This window comes from Aquila chrysaetos, chromosome W, assembly GCF_900496995.4.
Source record: "Aquila chrysaetos chrysaetos chromosome W, bAquChr1.4, whole genome shotgun sequence".
Taxonomy (NCBI): Eukaryota; Metazoa; Chordata; class Aves; order Accipitriformes; family Accipitridae; genus Aquila; species Aquila chrysaetos.
This window is the reverse complement of record NC_054457.1, coordinates 5,817,988-5,838,554: the sequence shown is the minus strand read 5'-3', so window position 1 is coordinate 5,838,554 and position 20,567 is coordinate 5,817,988. Positions and strand designations below refer to the sequence as shown.

Genomic DNA, 20,567 nt, shown 5'->3' with positions numbered 1-20,567 from the left:
AGCACGGCTAATTCCCTCAGGTATTGGATACCTCTCTCCATGGTGGTCCACTTGCCTGGGTGACATATAACATCTTCCTTACAGGGGTACCTTTCCTTCACGCTTGACAGGAGTCGCTTCCAGAGGCTGATGCCTTGTGTCCCTTTTCCAATTGCCTTGTCAATGCCACCTTGAGGAGATTGAAGTAGACGGATGCCTGTAATCTTGAGAGCAGACAACAGACGACACTTTATTGCTAAAACACACACATACTTGTAGTCACATATTCTGCAAAGTCACTGTACACGCGCACAAGCATAAAATATGATTGGTTATATCAACACTGTACATGCGTATAAACATAAGATATAATTGGTTATACTAACTCTGTACACGCGCATAAACATAAGACATAATTGGTTATACCAATTAAAACATGCGAGACTTGTCTCAGTCTAATTGGTTAAGATAAACTGCCGAATTGAGGTTCTTTGTGCCAAGTTCCCTTTATCGTGGAATGCGCACCTGTGTTCTTCTAATTGGCATCTTTCTTTTTTAGTCTTCTTGTTTATTCTGTTCAAGGTCTTCTAAAGGCCTCTGGAATGGTCTTGCGACCGATGTTAGCTAAATATGTGTCCACAATTCCCCTTTTTTTGTTTTTTGTCAATTAACACAGCCTTACTTGATCCATCAATTAATTCCTAAACACATTGCAACATACAAGGCACACAAATTAAAATACAAAAAACCCACTACGAGATAAATCAAAACTATCTTAACCTATGATTTAAGAGCAGCTCTATTTTGCAAGGTTGTGTGTCTAATACTATCTACATCTAACAGTAAATCAGATAATACTACACCAATCTGTCGGTCTTGTGTTGTCTTGTTCCGCGAACTCAGCCCAGCAATCGGTAGGTGCCAGCTTTACGTGGGCGTCCCCACAGAGGCAACGATGACCTTGCCGTACACCAGCCCGATGCTCTTCGGAAAATCCCAGTATTTGTACATTTGCAGAGGAATGGATTTCAGCACACGTGGCCAGCGGGTGCCAAAATTCGCCTCGGTTGAACATGGGGAGCCTATGACGCATGCGCTCGCTGGCCAGGCGTGCTGCACGAGTCATAGCCATCCTGTCTAATTGGTTCATGGGCTTTGCGATGCGGTTGTAATGCACAGAGAATCTTGACCTGTTATGTTGGCCAAGGGGACCTACAAGATCTATGAACACAATTAATTAAACACAGTAAAAGCAACATTATACCTAATAAAATACACAAGAATAAAAAACACACAAAAAGAGGTTTGATTAATAGCTTTAGCCACTGTCACCCAAACATTCTTACTGTCCCACGGCGTTAAACGATGTGGATCAAACACCGGTGTCACTGTCATGCTGCTTACTACAGTCAGTGTGTTCCATATCAATCTCAGCATAAGGTTTCGTCCATTTAGTTGGAATCCACTTTGGCCCATTTTCTGTAATGACACAAGCATAACCTCGGCCCTACGTTATTACTTTAAAAGGTCCCTCCCATTGCTGACGCTCAATATTTTTAACCCAGACTTTCCACCCATTATCAATATTTTGAATCCCACTATTCATTGTTTGAAAATGCCAAACTACAGGGGGAACAACTGACTCTCCACGCAGGGTCAAAAAATTCATCACATATATTGCTTTCATGAGTCTATTTGAAGGAGGTTCCCCTAATTCCCCTGTTTTTTGTTTTTTTAAAAAATCTTTTAATACTTTATGAGTACGTTCAATTATAGCTTGACCTGTGGGAGAATGAGGAATGCCGGTAATGTGAGTAACTCCCCATTGCTGAAAAAATTCCTGAGTCCTTTGTGCTATAAAACATGGTCCGTTATCTGTTTTTATCTGGGCCGGGACACCCATTACTGCAAATGCTTGTCGTAAGTGTGTTTGTAAATGTCGACTTGTTTTGCCCGCAAGTGCTGTGGCCCATATCATCAAGGAATATGTATCAACAGAAACATGAACAAAACGCAATTTTCCAAAAGCTGGTACATGAGTCACATCAGTCTGCCATAATTGCAAGGATTGCAGACCCCTAGGATTTACAGCACCATCTCTGTGCCCAGATAATTTCTGGCACTCAGCACAGGATTGAATGATGGCTTTGGCATCTGCTATAGAAATTTGAAACTGTTTGGCTAATACTTTCGCTGGCTGGTGGAAAAAACTATGAGCTCCACGTGCCTGTAGAAGTTTATTGGGGGGTGGCCCAGTCCATACAGGATTAGCTAGTAAATCAGCTCGTTTATTCCCTTCTGTGATCCATCCAGGCAAACTGGTGTGACTTCGCACATGCATTATATAATAACACTTTGTCCGTTGGTTTAACAGAAATAGCAGCATCTTAAATTTTTCAAACAATGTAACGTTATCAATTTCTTTCAAATAAGCCCGTCTCAAGCGTTTTACTACACCTACCACGTATAAAGAATCAGCAATAATATTGACCTCAACATCCTGCTATTTTTTAAATACTTCTATTATAGCTTGAAGTTCCACCACTTGGGGGGAGCCTTCACATGTGACAATGTGATTTTTCCATACCTGACCTTCTTTCCAAACTACTACTGCCTTTCCTGTTTTTCCACTGCCATCCGTAAATACTGTAGGACCATCAGTAGGTAACTCTGCACACAATTCTTTTTCTTCTAGTTGTATATTTTGTAGCAAGGTAAACATTTTGTGTGCAGGAAGATGAATATCTATCTTTCCTTCGAAATCTGCAAAAGCAATTTGTAAAGTTAGACTATTCTGTAGACACCATTGTAAATATCCTTGAGTCAAAGGAACGACAATCATGTCTGGTTCTTGTCCACAAATTTCAATAATCTGACGTTTCCCCTTTATAATTAATTCTGAAATCATTTCAATTCGAGAAAATATGGTTTTTTGGGCCTGATGAGCTAAAAAGATCCATTCTATTATTAACAAGTCTTTGTGACTCCCCTCCCATTGATATATGATCCCGAGGGGTTGTTTTTCTCAGTTTAAAATGCTAAGATTAATGTCAAGATTTTCTTTAATCCTAAAAGCCTGACTCTGGGATATTATATCTGCTATCTGTTGCAATGCTTGTTTACCTTGAGGGGTCAATTGTCGAGGTGCCGTTAAGGTAGTGTCGCCTCGTAACATTTCAAATAAAGGGGTCAAAAGCTTCTTATCTATTCCCAACAGCGTTCGAACCCAATTGATTGTCCCCAGTAATTTTTGCACATCATTCAATGTTTCAATCTTGTCTGTAATTTCCAGTTTTTGTGGAACTATAGTTTTTTCTAAAATCTTCCAGCCTAAATATTTCTATGGTTGCATTTTTTGTACCTTTTCTGGTGTTATTTTTAAACCAAAATCAGACAATTGTGTAGTCAATTCTTTGAGCTTTTCAGATAACTCTCTTTTCCCTGCAATCAAGATATCATCCATATAGTGATAAATAATCAAGTCTGGATTTTGTTGTCTAAACCCTTTTAGAGCTTGGGATACATAGGATTGGCATATGGTTGGAGAATTTTTCATTCCTTGTGGCAGAACTACCCAATGATAACGTTCCATGGGTTCCTGTTTGTTTATGGTGGGGATAGAAAAGGCAAATTTTTCCGCATCTTTTGGGTCTAAATATATTGTAAAAAAACAGTCCTTTAAATCAATAATCAAAATGTTCCATCCTTGTGGAATCATAGTAGGCGTGGGTAACCCTAATTGAAGGGCTCCCATATTTTCCATTACTTCATTTATTTTTCTTAAATCATGCAACAGTCTCCATTTCCCAGATTTTTTTGGAATGACAAAAACTGGTGTATTCCAAGGGCTCGTGGTATTCACCAAGTGCTCCTGTTCCAATTGCTCCTGTACTAACTGTTTCAAGATGGCGACCTTAGATTCAGTCAGCGGCCATTGATCTACCCAAATCGGTTCCTCTGTTTTCCATTTTAGTTTTAGGCATGGTCGCCCGTCAATGGCCGTGCCACAAAATTGTCTCCTGTACTAAGCACACATCCCATTTGACTTAGTGCATCCCTACCTATCAGGTTCATAGGGATATTGGTTATATAAGGTTTGATATAAGAAACTGAATTTTGATAAATCAATTGAATCATATATTTGTTTTGTCGAGTTTTTGATAATCCTCCCACACCGAACAGTTTCGAATCCATCTCAGAAAGCTCCCAAGTAACAGGCCAGTCCTCCCACGACAGAACTGTTACATCTGCTCCAGTATCCACTAATGCTTGTAATTTTATTTTTTCTGGCCTGTTTTTTGCATTTTGTAACTCTACTGATATACTAGGTTTTGTTTTATTGATCTCCATTGACCACATAATTTGAGCTTCTAATCCCGTAGATCCAAACCCTGCATTGCCACGCTGCTGATTAACCTTACATGGTACATTTGCTTTAAAAGGGACTTGCTGTGCAATTCTACTTCCTTCCTGTATCGATACTGGTGGAGACGGCGTCCAAATCATAGCATAAATGCGACCTGTGTAGTCCGCATCAATCACCCCGGGAAACACAAAAATTCCTTGTAATGTTATACTAGACCGTCCCAACAACAGGGCACTAAGCCCATTACCTAATGGTCCTTGTGCGTTTACTGGCACACGGTGTACCTGAGAGTTCCATAGGGAGATGGTTTCTATTGTTGAGACATCCACTCCGGCACTTCCAGCTGTTCGGGCTGGCAATTCTGGCAGACAGCCTTCTTGGCGCCGTTCTGGGATTCTTTCAGAGCTGTTGGGGTCATCGTACCGCTCCTCGCACTCTTCTTGTAGTTTCCCGGCGATTGAGTACCTCGGGGTGGCAGAGCTACACCTTCACTTGTGAAACGAGATCTACATTTGTTAGCATAATGTCTCCCTTTATGACAACGAGGGCATATATTAGGCCCAACTTCCAGTTTGTTTCGCCCCTCTTTACACTGAAATTGCAAATGTCCCGGTTGTCCACATTTATAGCATTTCTTAACATTTTTTTGTATCCATTCGCATGGCTACAGCAAAAGCATTGGCCATTAATGTAGTTTTATGCTCCAAAGACCCAACTTTGTTACAGGCCTCTATCATATCTACTAGCGTCACTCTTCCTGGCATTGATTGTAGTATTTTTTTTACAGTCTGGATTTGCATTTTCCACGGCCAATTTTATTATCAATGCTTCTTTGGCATCAACATTATCTATTTGCTTTTCAATAGCATCTCGCAGACGTTCAATAAAGGACATATAAGGTTCCGTATTACCCTGCCTTATACTTGTAAATGATTGTTGTGGCTTTCCAGCTTCAGGCAAGGTTACCATTGCCTTCAGAGCTAAGGAAGCTGATTCTTGTAATACTTCCACCGGTACCCTTGCTTGCCTATTAACATCTGCAAAGTCACCAGTCCCCATCATTTGTGCAGAAGTGATCATATACCGTGGATCTCCTTCTGGGCGGTCCAAATTTCTTAGTGCTGCTAAATCACATAATTCTGCCCATTTCACCTTCCATAATAGACGCTGAGTCGGGGTTAAAATCATTGTAGCCAACTGTGTACAGTCAAAGCCTGTTAAAATTTGACCAGAAAATATATTCTCCAATAACGCCTGACTAAACGGAGCAGACAGTCCATTAGCCATTACTGTTTTCCGTACTTCTTTTATTAAATCCCAATTGAAAGGTTGCCACACGTTTGGGGCATTCTGCCTGACTGTAACTGGAAAAGCTACAGGATTTAGACCTTCGGTTAACATTTTATCATTTATGTCCTTCCATCACTTTTTTATAGCTTCTCCTGGGGATGTATCTGCCTCATAGGGAGGTGCAGAGGGGATAGGTCTCTGCTCGAGAGGCAGGTTACTTAAAGGTTGATCGTTGCCTCCATTAATGACGTCTCCCTCGGTGGTTAATTGCTCATCACTGTCCGAATTATTTACCACCTGGCCACACACACTTTTCTTTTTTTCCGGGGTATCTTCAATTGAAATTTTTACAGCGGCAGCCACCTCCTTTTCTGCCTTAAGGGCTTTCAACATTTCCAGCACCAGTCTCCACGTAGCGGAGATTTTCTGAGCCTTCACGTCCCCACGCGATACAAAGTCCCAAATTACTTTTCCCATTTCTTCCCAATTTTTAACTTCAAAGACTTCTACATTCGAAGTGGGGGCACCATGGTCCTTAAGCCACTTCAGCATCATACGTAAAGTATTTGAATCATATTATCTCCTCTCACGGAGAGGATATGCGAAAGCATTTGTACAATTGCCCCTTCTTCCACAGACATCTGGGCACCCATTTTAATCCTTCTAGCCGCTCACCTTACTTCCAAATGAGCAGGGTGATTGATCTCCCGGGAGAAAGTTCTCCGCTCAGTCCAGCTGGCTAGACGATTGTTCGGCTAGAGTCTCCTCCGGACGCACTTCCAGCAATTCCAGCGTTTTCTCGGCCTGCAATCACGTCGGGGTCACCATTTGAGGAGATTGAAGTAGACGGACGCCTGTAAAGTTGAAAGCAGACAACAGACGACCCTTTATTGCTAAAACACACACATACTTATAGTCACATATTCTGCAAAGTCACTGTACACGCGCACAAGCATAAAATATGATTGGTTATATCAACACTGTACACGCGTATAAACATAAGATATAATTGGTTATACTAACTCTGTACACGCGCATAAACATAAGACATAATTGGTTATACCAATTAAAACACGCGAAACTTGTCTCAGTCTAATTGGTTAAGATAAACTGCCGAATTGAGGTTCTTTGTGCCAAGTTCCCTTTATCGTGGAATGCGCACCTGTGTTCTTCTAATTGGCATCTTTCTTTTTTAGTCTTCTTGTTTATTCTGTTCAAGGTCTTCTAAAGGCCTCTGGAATGCTCTTGCGACCGATGTTAACTAAATATATGTCCACACCACCTTCCCTGGCAAGCGATCCCAGCTGCTTGGCTTCCCTGCCCTCTAATTCCAAGGTATTAGCCCCAATGTCCCAACATCAGAGCAGCCAGGTGGTAATGTGCTCACCTGGACAACAGCCGAAATCTTTTCACATATTCCGCAGCTCTCAGGGATAGGGTTCAGGTGATTACCTCTGGTTCTGCCTCTTCCTCCTGTTCCCATGATGACCCTGGTTCATCTTCCTCCTTCGCTAAGCGAATTGATTTTTTTGTATGTCGTTTTCTGTATGGGGGCAACTGATACTGGTGCGGGTTGGTTCGCTGGTTCAGCTGCAGTGCCTGTTGCCTGGGTTGAAAGAGCCGCAGTGCCTGTTGGGGGGGTAGGAGTGGCCGCAGTACCTGTCGCTATGTTGTCAGATCCAGAGACCTTCTCTTCCCCTTGAGGGTACTGAATAGTGTTGAACAGGGCTCAATAGGCATGGGCCAGGCCCCAGCATGTTGCAGTGATTTGTGTCTCCCTGGAACTGTCAGGGTGACAGCATACTTTTTCCAAATATTTTACTAGTTCTTCTGGATCCTGCACTTGTTCAGGGGTAAATTTCCAAAACATTGTAGGTGCCCACTTTTCTAGGTACTTGCCCATACTACCCCACACACCCTGCCACTCATAATTATCCAGCCTTGGGGCAGATCTCTGGGTGATCTTCTTTAATAGTTGTTTAACCTTAAACAAGACCTGAACCACATTCAGGAGCGTGCTAATTCCTAGCAATAGGACCATGCTGGCCTCATCATCCCAAGGGTATTCAAATTTTTCAAAATTCTAAAACACCATTGTAACTGGACTGGATGAGAAGGGAAAGAGGAGGAAAGGTGTCTCACCCATAGATTGGCTCTCCAAGGAGGAAAGGTAAAGGGTGTAACTATTAATAGCTTCCCACAGATGGCTCCCGAAATATAGAGGTGACAACAATGCTGAGTGCAAATATCGGATTAGTCCCACAACCGATAACTTTATCATACCATAAGCCAGTATTACACAATACATCAAAGCGAAAACCTTAATCCACCTCCCACAGATGATAAGCAGCAGCACAGGGACTACATACAGCAAGCGAGGTGATACATAACAGAACTTTAAAAACCAGAGCAACAACTCTAAGAACACATAAATCAACATAATGACCAGTGACTATTAGACCAATATAATGAATACTTGGAACAAATTTGTTTTAAGAAGCTCTGGTCATGTTTGTTGTTATCTCAACCCTTTGTGCCCCACATTGGGCGCCAAAATGGACTGTCGTGGTTTAACCCCAGCCAGCAACTAAGCATCACGCAGCCGCTCACTCACTTCTCCCCCCACCCAGTGGGATGGGGGAGAAAATCGGGAAAAGAAGCAAAACCCACGGGTTGAGATAAGAACAGTTTAATAGAACAGAAAGGAAGAAACTAATAATGATAATAATAACAATAATAAAATGACAATAATAATAATAAAAGGATTGGAATATACAAGTGATGCACAATGCAATTGCTCACCACCTGCCGATCGATGTCCAGTTAGTCCCCGAGTGGTGATCCCCCCACCCCCACTCCCCCCAGTTCCTATTCTAGATGTGACATCACATGGTATGGAATACCCTGTTGGCCACTTTGGGTCAGCTACCCTGGCTTTGTCCCCTCCCATCTTCTTGTGTCCCTCCAGCCTTCTTGCTGGCTGGGCATGAGAAGCTGAAAAAACCTTGACTTTAGACTAAACATGACTTAGGAACAACTGAAAACATCAGTGTGTTATCAACATTCTTCTCATACTGAACTCAAAACATAGCACTGTACTAGCTACTAGGAAGACAATTAACTCTATCCCAACTGAAAGCAGGACAGAGACCAAGCTGAGTGGTGAGTGGACACATCAGAAGGGAGAGCCATCTTACAGAGAGACCTGGACAGGCTGGAAGAGTGGGCAAACAAGAACAGTGTGAAGTTTAGCAAATACAAGTGCAAGGTCCTGCACCTGGGACGACATAACCAAAGAGCCCAGTACAGGCTAGGATCTGTGTGGCTAGGGAGCATCCTTGCTGAAAGGGATCGATCTGGGGATCCTGGTGGACAACAAGCTGAACATGGGTCAGCAGTGTGCCACTGCAGCAACAAAGGCAAATGGGATCCTGGCCTGCATCTGCAGGGGCATTACTAGCAGAGATAGAGATGTGATCATCCCACTCTACTCAGTGCTTGTCAGGCTGCACCTGGAGTACTGTTTCCAGTTCTGGTCCCCACAACTGAAGAAAGATGCAGACAGACTGGAAAGGGTCCAAAGGAGGGCCATGAAGATGATCAAAGGGCTGGAGAACCTGTCCTATGAGGAAAGACTGAAGGAGTTGAGTCTTTTCTCCCTGGAGAAGAGAAGGCTCAAGGGGGACCTCGTCACAGTATTCCGGTACTTAAAGAGTGGCTACAAAGAGGACAGAGGCTTTCTCTTCACAAGGAGCCACATAGAGAGGACATGGGGCAACGGGTACAAGTTGCACTAGGAGACGCTTAATCTCCATATAAGAAAGAAATTTTTTACAGCGAGAACAATCATTCACTGGAACAACCTCCCCAGGGACCTGGTGGAGTCCCCATCGCTGGAGGTTTTCAAGATGCGATTGGACAGAGTGCTAGATAATCTCATCTAGGTTCCCTTCCCCACAAAGGGTTGGACCAGCTGATCTTTCGAGGTCCTTTCCAACCTGGCCTGTTCTATGATTCTATGAAGATGATTTTAATGATGCAGTTTAGAGTTCAGCCCAATCAGAGAGATGCATCTGCACAAATGGGAAAGTGAGAAACACAGGGGTGCTGTCACAGGTGTGTGTACAAGTAGTAAGAGCTTCTTCAGATAGTTTTGCTACTAAAGCTAGCATCTTTTGAAATTATGCCTGCCAATAAGACTAGAATGAGGTGGGAACTGAAACCATTAAAAAGATAATAAATGATCAAAAAAAAAAAGAGAAAGCACAGAGTGAACAGAATGGAAAAATATGCAATGCAACCTTATTCAGAAAAAACCAAAATTAAATCCACATGGCAGTTGAATGAGGCATGTTTCTAGTGATCATATAACAGTATCAGTCCAGTTGTCAGTGACCAGCAAAGGCCCAGACATATGCCTTATTCGAAGGTCTAGACCCAAATTCTCTTTCTTTGCTACCTACAGCCAGTGTTTCACTCGTGTCCCCACCCAGGATCCTGGCCTTTATTTCCTTGCATGAATCACTGAACTTCTGCCATTAAACTGCTTGAGAACTGCAAGGCTTGGACTGGAGTACACCTTGTGCAGAGGACTACTCTGTCAAATCCCCATCCCGATTTCTTTCTGTTCTTTTCTCCTGTCCCAGACTCCTTGTCCCAATAGAGTACGTACTTTACCTCCTCTGTTTCTTGTCTTCTCTGCATTCAAGGCAGGAGGCTTTCCTCCTTTGCATTTCCAGAAGGCTCATTAAAGACTGCTTGTCAATTATAGTTCTCACTCTCACACTGACTGACAAGAAGTGGGAACAGCAATTGTTGGATAAAAGTCATGCTTTGCTGTGGACTTCAGCATCCCCTGTGCAAGGGGTATAGACTGTATAGTCTATGCACTAAGAACAGTGAGAGGCATGCTCAGTGGGGGTGAATAATCTCAAGATATTAGCTGCTGAACACATCTATGGAGCACTGATCTGCAAAATTCAAACAGAAAAGTGCTGGAAAATTGAAATGAACCACAGCCCAGTAGAGAGGCTGCCAGAGCTAGTGAGCTGGAGGGGTTTTCAGAGCTGGGAAAGGACTAGAGAGGAAAGAAATGTTTCAGAACTAGGTAGGCAAAATAGTGAGAACAGAGGCAATTAGACTAAATAGGAGGAAAGTGAGAATACAGAATGAAGTCAGATACTCAACCAGAAAAATTTGGAACTAACAATAGAGGAAGGATTTAGGGATTCATATCAATAAGTAAAGGGCAAGACGGAGACACATGGAAACTTCAATTTGAGCAGTTAGTCAGATATTGATTTTGATCAGAAGGAATGATGAAATGAGATAAAAGGCACAGGTTGTGACTACAGTGATGAAAAAGACCATCTAGTGCCCTTGCACACAGAAAAAAAACCTTTCCCAAGTGTGGTGTGTACAGACAAGCTATTTGGCCTCCCATAGAGCACAGAGGCAAGCTCGCCTACCGACTGTACGTGGCCCACATACAGGAAGTATGCTGGATAGAACACACCACTGCTGATAGTCCCTCCAGTGCTCTCTCACCTCTCACTTTGTGCCCAGACTGCTTATCTCATAGCCCTGTTGGAAAGAAACAGTTTAAATTAGTACAAGGCACAGGTTAGGAATGAAGGAGTTCTTGTTTTATTAGGGAGGGAGTGCAGTCCCCCATAAGGATGTGGCTGTGATGTACCTACTCAGCAAAACTTTGCAGTTCTGAGTTCACAATGAAATGGGTTCAAATGCACCACAATATGCCCAATGTTCCCACATTAGCTGTGATTGCTAGTCGCTTCAGTGGGCTCAGCAAAGAGAACGCTGCTCATAGAGAAAATGTCCATGGAGACCAAGTCCCTCTTTTTTCAGAGGCTGTTTTCAGGTATAGCATAGCTATGGAAACCTTTCTGTTAGGTTATATGATACAATGCAGTATTATGAAGAGATGATTAGACCCATTTATTCAGAGGAAAACTGTGTATTTATCAGGTCTACTAAGTCCTAGTAGCTTTGGTGTCTGTGTATAAAATGTTCTGTTACATTGTCGTGGTTTAACCCCAGTCAGCAAGCAACTAAGCACCACGCAGCCGCTCACTCACTCCCCCCCCACCCAGTGGGATGGGGGAGAAAATCAGGAAAAGAAGTAAAACTCGTGGGTTGAGATAAGAATGGTTTAATAGAACAGAAAATAAGAAACTAATAATGATAATGATAACACTAATACAATGACAACAGCAATAATAAAAGGATTAGAATATACAAGTGATGCACAATGCAATTGCTCGCCACCCACTGATCAACGCCCAGTTAGTCCCCGAGCGGCGATCCCCCCAGCCCCACTCCCCCCAGTTTAAATACTAGACATGACATCACATGGTATGGAATACCCTGTTGGCCACTTTGGGTCAGCTGCCCTGGCTGTGTCCCCTCCCAGCTTCTTGTGTCCCTCCAGCTTTCTTGCTGGCTGGGCATGAGAAGCTGAAAAATCCTTGACTTTAGACTAAACATGACTTAGGAACAACTGAAAACATCAGTGTGTTATCAACATTCTTCTCATACCTAACTCAAAAACATAGCACTGTACCAGCTTCTAGGAAGACAATTAACTCTATCCCAGCTGAAACCAGGACAAAGCAAAGTTGGAAGTAGATATTGAAAAACACAACAGCATGGTTTTATTTTTTGCTTATAGTTTGTGCTTTTTGTGTCAGAAACCACCCCCTCACCATCTATAGCAGGAAAGAAGGACGTCAAGACAACAGTAAAATTCACAGAGAAAAGATCAGAAAATAGATTTTTCATTTTTGCTCATTTCCCCCACCCTCCACGGGAGGGTAAAAGTGAGAAAACTTGTGGGTTGAGATAAGGACAGCTTAATAGGTAAAGCAAAAGCTGTGCGTGCAAACAAAGCAAAATAAGGAATTCATTCACTACTTCCCATCAGCAGGTAAGTGTTCAGCCATCTCCAGGAAAGCAGGGCTCCATCACGCATAATGGCTAATTGGGAAGACAAACACCATAACTCCAAACGTCCCCCCTTCCTTCTTCTTCCCCCAGCTTTATATACTGAGCATGACGTCATGTGGTCTGGAATATCCCTTGGGTCAGTTGGGGTCAGCTGTCCCAGCTGTGTCCCCTCCCAACTTCTTGTGCACCCCCAGCCTACTTGCTGGTGGGGTGGTGTAGGGAACACCGTTCGGAAGATCTCACGATGTCACGGAAAGGTAGAAGGCTAGTCGTCACCTCCCTATGACATATCAGTAATCCCACCTACCGTTGTTAGTATAAAAGGAATTAACTGCGCAATAAAGGACGGAGTTGGCACTCACACCATGTGTGTTATCTGTCTCTTCCCTGGTCCAGGCCGACCAGTGATCTAATCGCGGCACCTTGATATGTAGCACTGCTACATAGTGGTGACCCCGACGTGATCGGCCGCACAGGCGACGATGGGGCTTGCGCAAGCGATTAAGGTATTAAAGGCGTTAGCTTATGAGGTGGGTGCCCGTGGTTCGATTAGGAGGGGCCCCACGGGCGAATGCATCCAATGGATGCTGCGCCGGGGGGACATTGAGTTTCCTAGATAAGTTTTGAGCCCCCCAAATTGGGGAGAGATTCGGGAGTCCTTGCTCCGATCCGAGCGCGGAGCTGCTGAACGATCGCAGAGTTGGGGGAAGGTGGAGCAGGTGGTCGCGGCGGGACGGGAGGCTGAGGCGTGCTGGCTGGCGGCGTTAGCTGCTGCGTCTGCGGGTGCAGCGCCGCCTCGGGAGCAGCTCGGAACACCTGGCATTTGTTTTCAAGAGTGACCGTTAGAATTTGTTGTGCTGCATGTTTGCCAAGCCTTGAAGAACTAGTTTTACAAGGTCAGGTTGGAGGATGGCCTTGTGTAGGCCTGGGAAGATGTGGCTGAAGACAGTCACGAGTATGTGTATGGAATGTTTTTATCTTTAACTGTTCTGAGGACTGGCAAACATCCCAGCTGGGTCAGATATGCCCTCCTGTGCTAGTAGTATTGGCTGTGAGTCGTTAGTACTTTCTGGATCTTTGTTGAAACATATATAAGTTGGATTCTTTTGTGAAATAAAGGGAATCTTGCATGGAAAAAAAAAAAAAAAAAAAGGGCAAATTGTGGGAGATTTCATAGAAAATGGGGGAACATTTCTTTGAGCCTGATTATTTAGAGTTAGCATAAGTAGCCCGCAGTCAACACGAGTGGACCGGAGTACGCTCCCTTTAAGCCACTACAGTATTTGCATGTTACCGTAGACACCTATAGTAAATATATTCTCGCTACAGCGCACAGGAAGCAGAATAGCTTGGCGGTTGTACAACACTGGCGTGCTTGCATAGCCCAACTGGGGATTCCACGACAGATCAAGACGGATAATGGTACAGCTTATACTGCGGAAAAGGTGAAACGATTTTGTGCAATCTGGGGTATAGCCCTTGTACATGGCACTCCTTATAACAGCACCGGGCAGGCCATTGTAGAACGCCCTGCTAGATCGTCTTAGGGAGGGGGACCAGGCGGAGCCCTCTTGCTTACGGGATAATTCACCTGTTCTCCGTGCACAGCATCTCCTGTTAACTGCGTTAACTTCATTAAATCAGACAATTCGGGGGGACCTGGACCAGACGACGGCGCAACAACATTTTACGAGTACGGAAGAGAAAGGCCCCTACCCGTTGGTCCGTGTGCATGATCCCCAGACACGCCAATGGGACGGACCGTTTGAGCTGCGTTGCCTCAGGTGGGGGTACGCCTGTGTACAGACACCTGAAGGGCTACTGAAATGGGTCCTTAGTCGCATGGTTCGTCCTGTCCTAACCTCATAGTGTTTTGAGTGTTTTTTCTTTACAGATTGCTGTTATCCTTTCCTGGCTTGTGATGTCTTGGGTATCTGCTACGAATTTCTGATGCTGGAGCAATTAATAAACAAGATAACAGAACTGCAGAAGCAAGAAGGCGCTGCAAGACCTTTATAGCAATTAAGAAAAATGTCATTTTGGCTTGGAGCATTTAGCTGCGGGATGGGGACTTAGGAGTTGGTTTGTATCTTTGTTAAAAATTGGGGTTTCTTTTATTCTTGTGTATTTTATTAGGTATAATGTTGCTTTTACTGTGTTTAATTAATTGTGTTCATATATCTTGTAGGTCACCTTAGCCAACATAACAGGTCAAGATTCTCTGTGCACTGCAACCACATCACAAAGCCCGTGAACCAATAGACAGGATGGCTATGACTCGTGCGGCACGTCTGGCCAGCGACCGCATGTGCCATAGGCTCCCTATGTTTCAACTGAGGCAAATTTTAGCACCCGCTGGCCACGTGTGCTGAAATCTGTTCCTCTGCAAATGTACAAATACCGGGATTTTCCGAAGAGCATCGGGCTGGTGTACGGCAAGGCCATCGTTGCCTCTGTGGGGACGCCCACGTAAAGCTGGCACCTACCGATTGCTGGCCTGAGTTCGCGGATGGTGGTGACTAGATCTGCTAATGCTCTTCTAATAGAAAAAGGGAGGGGGAATTGTTGTGGGAACATATTTAGCTAACGGTCACAAGAGCATTCCAGACGCCTTTAGAAGGCCTTGAACAGAATAAACAAGAAGACAAAAATAAGAAAGATACCAATTAGAAAAACACAGGTGCATATTCCACGATAAAGAGAACTTGGCACAAACAACCTCAATTCAGCAGTTTATCTTGACCAATTAGACTGAGATAAGTCTCGTATGTTTAGTTAGTATGACCAATTATATTTTATGTTTATGCGCGTGTGCAGTGTTGATGCAGCCAATCATTGAGTGCAACTGGACGCGTGGACAGTGCATGAACAGTGTGTGTAACCAATGGGAGCTAGTTGGACATGAGGAGGGGGAGATGTAGGGAACACCGTTCGGAAGATCTCGCGATGTCACGGAAAGGTAGAAGGCTAGTCGTCGCCTCCCTATGACATATCAGTAATCCCACCTACCGTTGTTAGTATAAAAGGAATTAACTGCGCAATAAAGGACGGAGTTGGCACTCACACCATGTGTGTTATCTGTCTCTTCCCTGGTCCAGGCCGACCAGTGATCTAATCGCGGCACCTTGATATGTAGCACTGCTACAGGTGGTATGAAAAGCAGAAAATGCCTTGACTCTTTGTAAGTACTGCTCAGCAGTAACAACATCATCTCGGCATTATCAATACTGTTTTCATCACAAATCCAAAACATAGCCCCATACTAGCTACTATGAAGAAAATTAACTATCCCAGACAAAACCAGCACAGCATTTTACTATTTCTATTTTAATTTTATTAGGAAAAGAGTAGTTTTAAAGGTAAAAGAGTAGAGGTCTGGAGGGAGGGGAAAAGGTGCTCCCTGTGTGACTTTCTGTAAAACATTTAACCTCTCATATTTCAGGTTCCTGTCATAAGAATGATGGTTGCCTGATTCTGTAGGACACCTTAAGTTTGTCAAGAGAAAAAAATATTTTTTGAAATTATAAGAGTACTTCTCATATTCTTTCCAAATAGTAGTGAATCCTTGCAGTACCTCTGTTAGAATTTTATAGAGACTTATTCTAATTTTCAGATAACAAAGAGTAGATCTATAGGTTGTTCAAAGCCACTGTGGTGGCTCTAAGGTTTAGTCTGACAAGCAACAGTACCAGCTTACATAGTTGCTAGTTTTCTTACATCCTATCAGGGCACCACCAGTTGTTGGTTCCTTTCCTGCCTGATGGTTCCCCAGGCTCTTGTGCTTGCAGCTCTCTGCATTCTGTGTCAGCATGAGCATTTGTACAGATACATGGCAAACCATTTCTTTTTCAGGTCAATATGCATTCAGTTGCTTGAAGCATTTCACAGCATGCCTGCATGATTTGTGGAAACACAACACAGGAACAGGGATGAGCTGTCAGGGAAAGTGGATGGTGTACTGGTGTACTCTTCCTCAGCAGGACTGCTGCTCCTCTACTGAAATATTGAACAATGTGCACTGTCATCAGCTTTTTTTTTTAAATGCAGTGACCATGCATGAACTTTGGAGGACATTTTAACACTAAATAAAATCAAATTATATTTGTAAAATGATGATCAGGATGGCCAAGGAGAATCTTGTGAGAAACTAGGAGGCATAGTTGGCAAAGGTTTGAGAGGCAGCTTCAGGGTTGCTGTTGTTTCTGTTTAATATTTGTGTTGCCTCAAGCCTTCAAAAGACTGATTAACAAATAAGAAGGCAGTGATAGCTTAAAGAAAAAAAACCTAAAACATGAGAAGTGTGGTATGCTTGCTATTCAAGGACTGTTTAGATTATGTGTACTCAAGGTAAAGCTTATCTAGTTTAAGACTGCTTACAATAGAGGATGCTTAAGGAGTGTTTGGATAATAGTCAAGGCACCAGATAACAGACATTTCAGAGTTACAGACTTGCTAATCAAGGACATACATCCTCCTTCGAGGGGTTGGCAAGAGAAACAAAGACCCTGGTGTCCTCAGATGATGCATGACCATAAAAGGACAAAAGGAGTAGGGGTATTCTTCCCCAAACGACCGCCAAAGACCACCAGAGACCCCGGCGCAGGCATAGAAGACTCTGGGATGATTGCTCAAGAGAACAACATGTCATGCTTGCTCAACATAACGAATATGCAATAGTTAGGTGGAACATATGTATTAGATAGGCATGGTGTTTTAACTGTAGTGTCTAAGTATGGACTGAAAACCTCAGTAGGTGTGCTCCATTTGTGGAAATCTTCCACCTTGCACCCTGTGCAGAATAAAGCAATGTCTCCTCTCTAAACATACTTTGTGTGTTTCGGGAGTTACTTTCTGATCAGGTAACATTTGGATTCATTCCTGTAGCACCCAAACATCATCGAGGTGGGCCTCACCGTGCAGGGGTTGCGCAGGCACATCCCTAAGCACCTCCTTGGCTCCAGGACCCTGAGGGGGCACAAAGGAGGTGCTGCAGACGGTGCCATACATGGGACCTTGCTGCAGGCCTCGCACCTCACGCACGGCTCCTACAGTCTCAGCAGCAAGAGCGGCAGATTCCCGGCCCGATGGAAGAGGGGAGCCCTTGGGCGCAGGGACTCCGGTGTCTGGGGCCGGCGGTAGCTCCGAGCGCTCGTTGCACGGAAGAGAGCGAAAGGGGGCGGCAGGGCACAGGGCCGGCGCGACTGCCATTTCCCCTGGCCCTCGGCACTGCCGGGCGGTGGAAGGAGGGAAGGCGGGAGGAGGAGAGAGGGAGGAGAGAGGGAGGTAACCGAGCCTGACTGAACTGAGGCGCTCAGCTGCCAACACTCACACTGCCTGCTGCTGCTGCAGTGCTGCTCCGGGACTCCAGACAAGAGGGAGAGAGGGAAGGAGAGGAAAAGCGAGAAGCAGGAAAGGAGACAGAAGATCACTAGAAGGGGGAAATCTGAGAGAGGAGGGAAGAGCAGAGAGGGGAGTGAAGGAACCCTCCTCCCCAGAGAAGACTTTCCATGTAGCTGGGGACAGAGGGGGAAGACTGGAGCTCAGAACCCGTGATAAAAGCTTTCCAAGCAAGTTGAGCAATTTACTTAATCCCCGAAGAGAAGAGGGAGGAGGAGAGATCAGTAATCATAATTGCTGATCATAATCATTATTCCCAGCCCCTCATAATTTAACCCCCAGACAGTTCAATGCACTATTCCAAGCTCTTCCTAGTTTCCTCCTCGGGATAACTTCGGAGGACTTTGCCGTCGGGTTCGCCTGGAGGTCAGCCTCGGAAGAAGGAAGTTTTGTGGGGGTTCTGCGCAGAGAAGATGGACTGGAACCGCCGCTGCTGCTGGGGAGGCGGAGGCGGCGGGGACCTTCTCTGCCGGCTCACTCTGGTGCTGGGGTTTCTGCTGCCCGCCTGCAGGACGCGCCTGTACACCAACCACTGGGCTGTGCGGATAACTGGGGGGCTACCGGAGGCCAACAGGATAGCTAGCAAATACGGATACGTCAATATAGGACAGGTAACCCTCCTTCCAACTACTTCCGATTAGGCAGCGTCGGCGCAGCCAGCCAGTGGGGTCTGCTACTCGCCTCGCGGCTCCTGCTGCCACCCCGCGCCGCCGGGGCAGGGGACGGGCAGCTGCAGGGCGAGCTCCCCGGCCCCGGCGTCGCCCTTACCACGTCGCAGGCCCCGCCGCCGCGGGGAGGCCCGGAAAGCCCTCTGCCGCCCCGGCCTCCCGCCGCGGGGCCGGGCGACTGGAAGAAGTGATGCGTGGGGGCAGGTATAAAGGAGCTGCACCGGATCGAGTCAGCTTGTGCAGTCGCAGTGCCCCCTCTGCGGCCAGGTGCGGAGCGGGGCGCGAGCTGCGGAGCCGTTCGCAGACCGAGGGGTGGGGGTGGTGGCCGGGAGGCCCTGCCGGGGCTCTGCTTGCCTCCTCGCGCTGGTTCCGCGGCACCACCCCCCGCCCCCCTCAATCAAAATAAAAGAGGAGGTTCGCCTTTTATTGAGCGTGTGGTGTCCCCGGGAGCCAGGACGTCTGCCCGCCCGGCACGGGTGGTATCTCGTCCCCCCTTTTGGCAGGGCGTGCGGAAGGGAAAGGTGACGAGGGTGGCCCTGGGGCTGCTTCCGGGCGTGCGCCGGCCGCTACAACTCGCGGCGAGCCTGGGGGCACACGGAAGCAGGGGTCCTACTGGAAAGGGGGAACATGAAGAAGGGGGCCCGGGCACTGCGGTGTGGAAGGAACCTTTGTGGGTCTACCCTGAAGGTCAGACCTGGCCAGCCTCCCTGGCAGGGCCCAATCTCTGTCATGGCCCCCATGTTTCTGTTCCACAGTCCAATAGCCACTGCTTTCTGCTGGGTTTGTTGTGAAATGAGGGAAAAGAAGTCAGCTCTTGGATGCCAGTGCTCTTAAAGTAGAATTATACAGAACTTCCTTGATCTTTGCCTGATCAGTTAGGCGACACCTAACTGGTCAGAGTTAGGTATACATGTAACTCTGAAGAGTCCACAGATGTTTAGCTAGAAAACACCTGGAACTAGCTAGATCCAGAAAACAGTCTGTGAGAAAATTCTTGGATCCAGACAGATCCAGGAACTACAAGTGAGGAAACACTTGGTTCTCACTGGATCCAATCACACTGAAAAATTCTCTGCTGCTATAGCCTAGGCACAGTTGCTGTTAAAAACATAAGATCTCTTTTTTCTGACACATTTTCTGCCACAGTATCCTAGGCTTTCCTGACAGTTGGCCTCAAAATGTGAGCCACATATGCGGGGCTTATAAAGCTGAATGCCTAAAAAATAAACAAGTCTGTTGCATGCTTGTGTGCAAATATCCAAGCACAGATCATCCAAGTGACACTTACCTGATTGTTATTTGTGTGGTAAAATGAGTTCCCACATACTGTCATGGACTCAAAAGTTTGAAGCATGTATCTCAACTGTTCCCAATTATTGCACACCTGAATTTTAACAGTTGTACAGTTTATTTAATATAAATAATTTACATAAGAAAAGCTGGAAAATAACATTGAGGCAGTACAAAACATGGTGTATAAAGACTGAGTACCAGCTTCCCTCTTGGAGCACTTGTGCAGTTAGGCAAGGCTATATTTCCATTTGGAGGCACAAAAATTCAGGAGGAAGTTTTTGTGTCAAAATTGAATCCACATCTGGAAATTGTAATTTTTATAAGATGAAGGAATCCAAGAGTAAAGTTTTCTGCATTGATGTGTTTTATTTTTTTCTTATACATGTCTTTTGCTCAAGGTTTTTTTGTATATTCCTATCTGGGCCTTTACAATGCTGAAATAAGCAAGAGTTAGCTGGTTGGAGGATTCACTTCCCCTTTTGTCTTTTGCCAGGCCAGCTGGCTAATTCAGGACCTGCTTTTTTATATCTAGCACATCCAAATCTCCTGTTGGATTAAGAAAAGAATGTAGTAAGCCACTACTGTCTTCTTATGTGTCAGTGAAGTGC

At 45.1% G+C, this 20,567-nt stretch overlaps 1 protein-coding gene and 2 long non-coding RNA genes across 3 annotated transcripts in view; 2 read left to right on the top strand and 1 right to left on the bottom strand.

Annotated features, from left to right (window-relative positions):
* Window positions 1–1,425: 1,425 nt before the first annotated feature.
* LOC121232765 lies at window positions 1,426–2,729 on the bottom strand. Its single transcript, XR_005931679.1, has 2 exons — window positions 2,567–2,729; window positions 1,426–1,458 (listed from the first exon to the last, which is right to left on the bottom strand). It is a non-coding gene; the product is annotated as an uncharacterized LOC121232765 (long non-coding RNA).
* A 10,043-nt stretch (window positions 2,730–12,772) lies between these two features.
* Window positions 12,773–15,863, top strand: LOC121232767. The gene is made up of 2 exons (XR_005931683.1): window positions 12,773–12,811; window positions 15,749–15,863. It is a non-coding gene; the product is annotated as an uncharacterized LOC121232767 (long non-coding RNA).
* Window positions 15,864–17,895: 2,032 nt separating this feature from the next.
* LOC121232763 (proprotein convertase subtilisin/kexin type 5-like) overlaps window positions 17,896–20,567 on the top strand; it is a 306,293-nt gene continuing 303,621 nt past the window's right edge. Inside the window, exon 1 of the mRNA XM_041121183.1 lies at window positions 17,896–18,609. Within this exon, the coding sequence (XP_040977117.1) occupies window positions 18,412–18,609 (198 nt within the window). The 5' untranslated portion in view covers window positions 17,896–18,411. The remainder of the gene's footprint in view (window positions 18,610–20,567) is intronic.